The sequence below is a fragment of the Rhincodon typus genome, chromosome 13 (assembly GCF_021869965.1).
Source record: "Rhincodon typus isolate 14 chromosome 13, sRhiTyp1.1, whole genome shotgun sequence".
Taxonomy (NCBI): domain Eukaryota; kingdom Metazoa; phylum Chordata; class Chondrichthyes; order Orectolobiformes; family Rhincodontidae; genus Rhincodon; species Rhincodon typus.
The window spans coordinates 60,905,391-60,916,897 of record NC_063344.1 but is presented as its reverse complement, the minus strand read 5'-3'; the positions used below and the strand labels follow the sequence as shown (position 1 = coordinate 60,916,897).

At 39.2% G+C, this 11,507-nt stretch overlaps 1 protein-coding gene across 1 annotated transcript in view; it reads left to right on the top strand.

The window, feature by feature from the left end:
• LOC109911355 (rho guanine nucleotide exchange factor 4-like) overlaps positions 1-11,507 on the top strand; it is a 74,026-nt gene that overhangs the window by 17,912 nt on the left and 44,607 nt on the right. Inside the window, exon 5 of the mRNA XM_048604126.1 lies at positions 1,848-2,075. Within this exon, the coding sequence (XP_048460083.1) occupies positions 1,848-2,075 (228 nt within the window). The remainder of the gene's footprint in view (positions 1-1,847; positions 2,076-11,507) is intronic.

Here is an 11,507-nt window from a genome sequence, read left to right as displayed (position 1 = left end):
TGCTCCAGACTCACAGCACTTGACCTGGTCCATAACTGTAGTTTAAATTTGGTGCCAGTAATCCTGGGCAGTCTTGGCAGTGATGAATACTTCCACCATCACTGAGTGGATGATCATACATGTAAGTGCCATAGAGGCATATGCATAACTAATGAAGTGAACTGCAGAGAATAACGTAAGAAAACATGCCAGAGCTCATAGAGAGAAACCTCCACAAAACTCATCAATATTAAAAGGAAGGATCTGAGAGTTCTGAGGAAGGGTCACCGGACCCGAAACGTTAACTCTGTTTTCTCCTCCACAGATGCTGCCAGACCTGCTGAGCTTTTCCAGCAACTTTGTTTTTGAGGTCAGACAATCAGACAGAACACAAGAGCAGTCTAGAATTACCAAAATGTGAATCAGAGCAAAGATTTAGAGGTTGAGAGGACACTAGCTGTGAATGTATGAATAGATAGCAAGAATTTCTACAGGTTCTAAAAAAAATCTGTAAGTAAAGTGAGTGTTGGTTCTTGAGGGAGTGAGAATGGGGTGTTTATAATAGGTAACAAGGAAATGGCAAACAAAACAAGAAAATGTTTTGCTTCTGTCGTCACTACAGAAGGCACAAGAAAAAGTCCAAGTAATGGGTATAAAATTGTAGGGAGAATGGAGAGAGGCACTTAGCAAAGTTATGATCACAGGGAAGAAACTGATGAAGGCACTGATGGAGGTTTGTGATAACAGTTCACTAGGTCATGAGGGACTTCATCCTTGGTTATTAAAGGAGGTTGTCAATGAGGTCGCATGATGGATGCATTGGTGCTAATTTTCCAAAATTTGCTAAATTCAGGAAAGATTCCATCTGACTGGAAAGCAGAAAATATAATTCCCTGTTCAAAAAAGGAAGGAGTGCAGAAAACAGGAAATTATAAGCCAATTAGCTTGACATCTGATATGGGGAAGGTGTTCCAACTAAACATGAGAAAGTTATTGTTAAGCGCTTTGAAAAATACAAGGCAATATGGAAGAATCGGCATGGTTTAGACTAAAAGTAATCATATTTAACTAATTTGTTGGATTTCTTTGAAAAAGTAACATGCACTGTGGATAGGTAAGAGTTTGTAAATGTACCATACTTAGATTTCCAGAAGGCATTTAATAAAATGTCACATCAAGGGTTAATTTAGAATATAAAAGTTCATGGTGTAGGAGGTAACACATTAGCATGGATAGAAAATTGGCTGACTGGCTGGCAGAAAACAGAATATGCATCAATGGATCTTCATTTAATTGGCAGGATGTGGCAAGTGGAATCCTGTGAGTGTCTGTGTTGGGCCCCCCAATGTTTTATATCAGATGTTGGGAATATATAGGGCAATGGGGAAAGAGCAGAGTAGAGTGAAAAATTGAAGAGATGCACTAAAGGGTGGGCACAAACAAAGAGGGATGAAAGGCCTTCTTCTGTTCTGTATCATATATCTTATAGCTACACCTACAAAGGTTATATTTGACAAGGAAACATTAAATGCACTGAAAGTTATTTTCATAAGTAAACACTTCACTGTGGATCATTATATGTGTCTATATGGTTTTAAACTTTATTTTTGAAGTTAGGTATGTCAGGTTCTGGTTCACCCTGTAGCATATACAGGTTGAAGTAATTCCATTTTGAGCAATAGTGTAGCTGCTTTAGACAAGTGTTATGTCAACCAGAGTTCCATGTTAATCATTACCTTGTGACCCCGGCTGAAATATGTGAACAACACTTGAGGGTAGAACAAGATCTCAAGAATGACAACAACTGTGCTAGGTGAATTAAAGTAATTTCAGATACTTAATTACTTATTTTGCTTTTGTTCTTGAAGCTGAATGCTGAAGAACATGTATATGATCCAGTTGCTGAAGATCCAGATTGGCATAAAGAGCACATATATGATACGGTTGCAGGAAAGCAATATCAGGTGCAAGAACACATCTATGATACAGTAGCAGAAGATCAGAATTGGGAAGAAGACCATATATATGAAACAATAGGATCACATAGAGACATCCTGAAGGAACCAGGAGTGAGTATTGAATCACAGGATGATCAGGTAACACAAAAACTTCGGAAGGAGAAAACATATTTTAAAAACGAAACAGAATGCAAGATGCTGCATTGATTTGGGATCTTATCATATCCTCAGGCTGCTCTAAAATGTGGAATGAATGACCTTTGAAGTGTAATAGCTTTGTTATGTGGGCAAATTTGGCAGCTAACACGCAAAGAGCAAAGTGGCACAAATTGCAAATGTGACAATTAGATGGATAGCCTGTTTGTATGCCATGATGCTGATTGAAACGTTTTTCAACAAATATGGGGAACTTGCTTCTTTGGAGACTATCCTTGGATGAACACATATCTAGGCAATGCCACAATAATGTCTCATACAAATGATACAGAGGTGCCACTTGCCTAGCACTGTGCTGCAGTATCTGCTCATTTCCTGGAAATGGGGTCTAAATACATTGGACTGGACATTTCTCTCATCACCAACCTGTTTGTCGGGGCAGTAGCAGGATATAGTTGGAGACCTATTATTATGGGCCCACTCGTGACTTTTGAACAAATCCAGTTTTAGAAGACCAACACTTTACAATGTAATCTAAAACCTGGGGACTGGTGGTTAGGGTGGGGGCTGGTTTTCAGTACTGTGAATGCAGTAAACTGACAGTCCTAAGATGCCTTTAGGGACCAAATATCATTTTCACATCAATAATGCTGCTACCATTGCTTCCTTACAGCACCCACAAATCATATATAACACTGGTTGGAAGATAACCATTTACAATGCTATTTATTGGGATAATGCTGGCAGATTATGCTTAAAGTCAGTACAGCAATGATTTGTGATTAAGCATAAGAGTTCATTTTTCAATGCCTGAGTTCCTTATGTTCCTGCTGCTGATTCTATATCCATTTCCCTGTCTATTCCTTCCATTCTTCCCCTCTACCATATTTCTGTAGATCCACTTCCATTTATGCACCAATAGAATTCTCACCTTCCCAAAGTCACTGGACTTTCTATAAGTAAGCTCAAAATCACTGTTATTTGGTGCCCGGCATTTAGGTACGAATCAAACATAAAGATCAATTGGTAAGATGCTGCATCCAAATCCTTCTCAGTTTAGGCAAGTCACAAAAATCAACCCCACAATTTCCTGATGCACAGGAAAAAGTCATGTTCACTCTCATTGATTGAAAAAAGCAATGGGCAAAACATAGTCCTGGGTCACTATGATGTTGCAATGTTATAGCAACAAAGGGATTTTAGATGTTATGATTTTTTTTTCAAACTAGATTTCTGAAAAATAAAGAGGACATGATTATGACCTTCAAGACTGCAGTATTCATGATATGGAAAGTATTTAATATGTTTCCTATCCTGGAAATATGGTCTAATAAAAAGGAAATTGATTAGCACTTGTATGGCATTTTTCACTACTATATTTCAAAGCACAGCACACAAATGAAATAATTTGGAAGTATAGTCATCATTAGGTTGTAGGAAGTACAGCAACCAATTTTTACACAGCAAGACCCCAAAAATCGCATTGTTAAAATGACCAGATAATCTCTTTTTATGAAAACTGAAAGAACTGCGAATGCTGTGAATCAGGAACAAAAACAAAGTTGCTGGATAACCTCAGCAGGTCTGGCAGCATCTGTGAAGGAAAAAATAGAGTTAACGTTTCGGGTCCAGTGACCCTTCCTCAAGGGAAGTGACCATTGAGGAAGAGTCACCGGACCCAAAACGTCAACTCTGTTTTTTTCCTTCACAGATGCTGCCAGAACTGCTGAGCTTTTCCAGCAACTTTGTTTTTGTTTCATCTCTTTTTATGGTTATGATTGAGAAGCAAATATTTGGACTATGACTTGGAATGACATCCTGCTCTTCTTTGAAATGATATCATAAGATTTTTTACACTTGAGAGTATAAGCACGGTGTCAATTTAACATTTCATTTAAAATACAGCAACTCCAAGAGTGCAATACACCATCACTAATACTTTGGAATGCCAGCCACAACTTTTGAGTTTGACTTCTAGACTGGAAATTGAACCTGCATTCTTCTGTAACAAAGACAAGATCATCATAGCTGACCCTAGAAACAGAATGGACAAAAATCGAATGCCCACCTTTGGCATTAATTACACCAGATTCGAAGCAACTGAACTAACTGCTGTTATGGACCAAGCCAGACCCCCCCTCAAAATATTTTAGAAAGGTATCCTGGACCCTAACTTTTTCTTATTTTAAAGACAAATGTAATATGTTGTGTTCCAGACATAATTCAATTGGTCAAGCTACTGAACGTTAAGCAAAACAATTTAATTAAATGCTATAGTTAAAATACAACAAAAGAAAGAACTTAGAATAATTTAACTCTATTAGAAAACTTAACAGTATAATAGATAAAGTAACTAATTACTAATTAACTGTTCCAATATAGTAACATTACACAAACATACCCCTTGGCAAAAATAGATTTGTGTCACAGGTAACCCAGCAGCAGAGATAAACCCCAGCTTCTAGTTGTAACCGAGAGGAGGCAAATGAGCTTCTACTTCTTCAAAACTCCAGCAGTTTCTGACCTGTTGAGACTCCCAAGAAACTGCTTAAAACTAAACCTAAAAACTAAAATCAAAACTAGAAATCCTGGTCTATGAGAGCTGGCCATATCCATCTAGGCTGCTTCTATTGTTCCAACTTAAAAAAGAACCCAAAGCCTCACAAGCTGTTTACATTATGGGTCTTCACTAGCCAACTCGTCACCTCTGTAGTAAAACCATCCTACAAAAAAAATCCAGGACAAAATAATCTCTTAAAACCACAGCATCGTCACACTGGCCATCATAATGAGAACATTACTGCATTATTTGAGAAAATTCTTTCATTGAAGGGAATGAAACCACAACAGTCCGAAAAAGAACTGCATGATGCAGGCAGAGCACCACTTAAAATCAAATGAGTGCTGAGTGTATTCCCGAAATACAGGGATAAATACTATTTGGGACAGCTGTATATTATCAGAAACCAACACTTCTCACTTCTGAGCAGAAACATAAGCTTCACTCTTAAAATTCTCAGAATGTTGAAGAACTTCAACCAGCTCAGAAGTCAAATACCATTAATCAATGTAAGTTTACTCATCAAGAAGAAAACTTTATTGTTCTCAGAAGTATATTCTCGAAAGCTAAGAGAAAATATGCACCAGTAAAGATTAACCTAGCAGAGCACCTCTTCACAACTGGGAGATCAGGAGATACTACTGATTTCACAGGTTTGAAGGAAGAATTCAATTGTCTTCCAACGTCAGACAAATCATTAAAATATGATCATTGGACATCCTGAATGCCACAACAATTAAAAGTGAATAGTAAAGTGTAAAGCTGCCATTTTAGATGTTTAGAAGATGCAGTACCAAAATATCAAAACAAGTTTTATTGTCTATGACTGAACCTGACAAAATAATGAAGTTATCCAAAAAAAAATCTGTGAGAATGGAAGGATCTTGTGCAGCAAAATCTTTTACAACATAAACATGGGAGGAATACTCCTTTCAGCACCACAACCATTTTCTATGATATAATTTAAGGAAACTAAAAATCTTCCAAGGGAGGAAAATGTAACATTATCGACGATCCAGAACACGTTCTTCTGCAAAGGATATTCAAAATGGAAAATCAAAGATCTGCCAAGGTTCTGGTGTAGAAACAAACTGAACCTAAATGTTACATCCACGAGCAACAGACTTTAAACCCAATCAAGTTGGCCCCAGTGATAAAGTCAGAAGCTTGAGTGTTAATAAACCTTCTTTATATATTTGAAATAGTTGTATAAAAGAATTAACAAGCAGAAATAAGTTTGTGTGGGAGATGTTATAGAAGACGTACTGGAAAGTGTTAATGACATCTTGAGATAAGCTCTCCCCACCAGAATATAAACCACTGTTCTTGGGAAGGTATATGTAGGCATCAAGTTATCTCTAAGTTGTTATCAGAATGCTTCAGTAGCAATAAAATGCATTTATTCTAAAGTGTAACCTGATGTTTTTCCAAGGACTCTTGTGTATCTTAGATGTAACTTAACCAGCTGTTAAGTTCTATTTATTAAGCCTATAATGTTTATCAAAAATGAACCTACTTCTGCTGAAGATTCTGTATGGGCATCCTTTCCCATTTGATGTTGTAACTGAGAGTAATATTAATAAGGAGGATTTTAAGATGTAAACCAACTGTCATCCCTGATGCTTCCAGGGGACATGACCAGAACATAAAGCAAAATTTTGCACCTGATGGAACCTCCAAACAGGATGATTTGTACATGGCCATTGACTGTAAAGGTGAGTGTAGCTAAGAATGCTTATGTGCCAGGAACAAATTTGTAGTTATTTACCACATCTCACAGGTTTTTTTTTTAATCCATTGTTGTCTAAGGGAGATTGCTGATTCATTAAGAACTAATTACATTTCATTTCTCTTGCTGTGGGACAGCAGGCAAAGTGAGGTATTGCTTCAATAGAATTACAGAAATCCATTTGCTAAAAGGTGCCAACATACATCCCCTACTCCCAATTCCTCTGCCTCCACCCCGTCTGCTCCCAAGATGGGGCATTCCACTCCCTCACATCCCAGATGTCCTCCTATTTCTCGGACTGTAACTTCCCCCCCTCTGATTGAAAATGCCCTCAAACACATCTCTTGGTGTTTCCTGCACCTCTGCCCTCACATCGCCTCCCTCCCAAAAAAGATAAAAGACAGAATCCCCCTTGTCCTCACATATCACCACCCCCAACCTCCATATCCAACGTATCATTCTCTGCCACTTTCACCACCTACAATCTGACCCCACAACCAAAGATATATTTCCTTCCCACCCTTATCTGCCTTCCATAGGGATCACTCTCTCTGTGACTCCCTCATCCGCTCCACACTCCCCACTTACCCCACTAGACTCGGCACCTTTCCCTGCAACCACAGGAAATTCTACACCTGCCCCTACACCACCCCCTCACCTCCAGTCAAGACACAAAACAAGCCTTCCACAACAGTCAGGGGTTCACCTGCACATCCGTCAACTTGTCTACTGTATCCGCTGCTCCTGAAGTGGCCTCCTCTACATCGGTGAGGCCAAGCGGAGACTCAGAGACCGTTTTGTAGAGCATCTTTGCTCTGTACGCAACAAATGACAACACCTTTCGGTCGCGAACCATTTTAATTCACCTTCCCACTCCCTGGGTGATATGTCCATCCTGAGCCTCCTCCAGTGTCACAATGACTCCACCTGCAAACTGGAGAAGCAGCACCTCATATTCTGCCATGGGAGCCTATAGCCCGATGGTCTAAACATGGAATTCACCAGTTTTAAAATCTCCCCACCCCCGGCCTCATCCTACGTCCGTCTGTCCATCTTCTCTCCCACCTATCCACCCCAACCATCTCACTGACCAATCCCCACCACTCCCTACCTGCACTCACCTATCACCATCCCATGTACCTTCTGCAGCCCCATCCTTCCCCTCTCTATTTATTTCTGAGCTCCCTTCCCCCTCCCCATTTCTGAAGAAGGGTCCCCACCCAAAATGTCAACTTTCCTGCTCCTCTGATGCTGCCTGGCCTGCTGTGTTCCTCCAGCTCCACACTGTGTTATCATTGACACTGCATGTCAACTTTACCCAATGGCATAATCAAAAGGGATTCCATTCCCTAATGTCTGGAGAGTTTGTGACTATAAAACCAAGGAGGTCAGGACCCAGTATCCTTTTAGCCACTAGGATGATATCATGCTGTAGTATTCCACAATACCAGCATTGGAGCCACCACAGTAAACTAAAATGAATGACAAGGTTTATTTCCTGACCATTGGATAACAATTCCAGTGTGTAACCCACACAGTGATACATGACGAACATGCAAGAACCAAATTATCACCTGAAATGGTTTGAGCAGGCTATAAGGGTACAATAACAGTATTTCTGCTGCCTGGATTTCTCTGCAGTTCTTAACAGATTTCATATGCTGATTTATGATGTTCTGCTGTGTGTTGCATAGCCTCACAATGATGAAGGAATAGCCACTACCACCAGCTTTAAAATGAGAGGCTGAGGGGCATGCAGAGGGGGAAAAGGAACAGAAACATGAACATGGAAAGTCAGGAATAAGAGAGGGTAATCTAAACAGCCAGTTTCTGGCCATTCTGTTCATTGATGGATGGAACAAATATGAAGCCAGTACTGGCAGCTCCAGTACCCCATTCGCCTGCAGTTCCATCTGACACTAACCAGCACGGAATCCACTAGGACACAATAGAAAAATAAAAGGTCATCACAAAATCAAGATTTCAAGCCAACTTATAAATTAAACTAAATCAATCTAATTTGCATACAAAAGTCAACGAATCAGCCTTCTTCATTTCCTCAGTGTTTATGCTGTATCTGCTGCTATCTTTCTTAGTGCTCGTACACAAAGCTGTCCCAATAGTTGCATTATGGTTGATTGATGACCTTGAAGTTTAGCAGTGGACATTACTGATGATCTCAATCTACACTGGGCAGCACAGGGACCTAAGTCTGATTTCAGCCTCGGGCGATTGTCTGTTTGGGGTTTGCATATTCTCTCCGTGTCTGCGTGGGTTTCTGCTGGGTGCTTCAGTTTCCTCCCACAGTCCAAAGATGTGCAGGCTAGGTGGGTTGGCCATGTTAAATTACGCATAGTGTCCACGAATATATGGGCTAGGTGGGTTAGCCATGGAAAATGCTGGGTTCCAGGGATACGGTTGAGGGCTGTGTCTGGGTGGGATGCTCTTCAGAGGGGTGGTGTGGACTCGATGGGCCAAATGGCCCACTTCGACACTGGGTCTAGAAGGTCCAGCTGCAGCAGTGGGGACAGAAGTCTGGATTTGCTGACTGGCAATGGGAAGGGCACGGATGGAGTGTCCCTGTTAGGAGGATTAATGCTGTCAGACTGAGAGAGGACACCAGGTTCATACTCCACGGGGCCAGTCAGCAATGCTAGTGGTTAATTTGTTGGAGGACAGATTGCTGAACTGCTGCAGGAGCCTACCAGCTCCAGGGCTGTGAGAACGGCTGCCTGAGGTGCCAGGCAGAGTTCATGCATTGGCTGTGTACGGTTTGTGGTATAATGTAAGCTGCTACATCAACTGCTGGACGCCAAAACATGGCTGCAAACTAAGATGGCCACCATTTCCATGCTGGAAAGAATGGGCTTCAAGCTTTGAACAAAGCTTTTGTATCTCACCTCTGTAGGCTGTCACTTCTGTGTCTTCAGCCATAGTGTTTAATCTGATAGGATACTGACACCTAAGTTTAAAATTAATGAGATATCTTTTGAGCCAGTTCAGATGAATCACTACTTTCCCCTAGGGATGCTTTTGGTATCTTTTGGTATTCTTTACCTTACTGACACTACTTTTGCTGTTCTGAAACTATACTACTTCTGCACATCTTCTAGAAGAGACCTATTGTTTTACAAATATAACATTCTTTTGTCATAGCTGGGTGCTGCTTGTGCCTCTGAGGCACTTTTTCTTATTGCATGGTGCTTACTAACTCTTAACTATTTGACCTCCTCTTTGAGTTGGCATTGTCACTTGTGTCTAATGAGTGTTTATACCAAATAAAGTGAATATGTTTTTTCTGCATTCTTGGGCCAATGTCATTCTTCTCTCAGGATTTGTCTGTGAGGTGAGTCTTCCAGGTTTCAGTTACCAACAGAAGCTGAATAGCTTTCTCCAAAACAAATATTCTAGGAATTGTAATGAATCTGTCAAAAATATTATCAATAATTCCAAAAACAGTTTTGCTTCTATGCATTCTGTTATCAAACTGCAATGTTCACAGTTTTTCACTAATCTAGAGATAGCATTAATGAAGCTATCTATGGATTTCTCTGGATTCTGAACTCTCTGTTAAATCTTGGTCTTTGAAGAATTTTGTTTGTTCCCAAGTTAAATTAGTTCTCAGTTGTTGTCAGAATGTGCTTTCTTTTAGATTTTGGCGATTGATAACATCATCTACTTTAGAACTTACTGAATACTATAATGTATTTACTTGTTCAATTTAAAAACTAATCTTGGTTTTCTCCAAGATGTCCAATCCTGCATTCTATCCTTTTCAGTCAATTTCTTAATTAAGTTTTCATGGCTTTTTAAAGAAAACTTTGAAAATGGGATTACTAGTTCTTATTATTTTAGAACTGTTTTAAATCTGTAGCATCTCAATGCTATTACTATGATTTTCGTCAACAATTTCATGATTTTTCAACAGATAAATAATGATGGCTTCAAAGCATGTAATATTACATTAAATTGAGACAATTTGTATTCTCCCTTCTTAATGTCTCTCCAACTTTTAAGCTCTCGTTATAGCATGGTTGTAGCATGTTTTTGTAAGCTTTTAAATATCATCAGAATGATGCTGTATTATTTTCTTGTAATAAAGCTTTAAATTCTGTATTATAGCATTGCTGATGTCTTTTACTTCTAAGTTTCAGTTTGTTGTTATTACAATATTGTATCTCTATGCTGCTTACTAGGGATTTTCCTGTATTTTTTTCTATTAACACAGTGGTTTCCCACCTTCTGCAACTAAGATGGAGATTTTGTGTTTCTTCATGGATAAAATGAATGTCTGCTTATCTTTCACTATGCATGCCCCCTTGCAATTGTTTTAAGAAATAATTTTTTGTTGCTACAGCCTTAATCAATCGGGCCACCAAAATCAGGGTTTAAACTATGAACCTCCCAATCTTATCACACTCTTAATATTCTTCTAATTCTCTTCTTCCATTAGACTCTGTGTTCAAAATATTTTAAATTGCACTTTTTTTTACATTAAATGTACTCTGCAAATTTTCTGATACCGCACCCGAAGCATATATTAAAATTCTAAATCTTTATTTGTGTAGCTGTGTCCTATAAAGAGTGCTCATGATGACGGTAATGATCTTTTTAAGGAGAAATATTGCTCTTCCTTCTATTATTTCATTATTTTGTTTTAGTCTTTATATTGGTGCTTCTTCCTCTTGCCGATAAGCAAGAATTGCTGCCACAGATCCTTCTTCCATCAGGGGTCAATCACTTCCAATGTAACTAGCTTTTACTCTCTCCTTAGCCTGTAAATATCTTTTCTGTTTTTCTTACCAGCCCTGAGGTGAATGTTTTCTTCCTGATAGCTGCTTTTGCTCTGCTCCTGCTTCCTGCTTGTCCATTCACGTGTTTTCAACTGCTGTCGGATTGTCTGACTCTTCCTAAAGCAGTAATGTTCTTAAAGTGATAAAATCACTTTTTTTTTCTCCTGGTACAAGTTAATTTTTCCATCGTTGCTACTTTTAGGCACTTAAGCAACAATCACACTGCTGATCATTGTGTTACATGTCGCAATACAGTGTGGCTTGAGGTTTGGACAGAGTGTTAGCTCTAATATTTCTTTATATACCAGATCGAAGGGCTATCTAACTAGTGG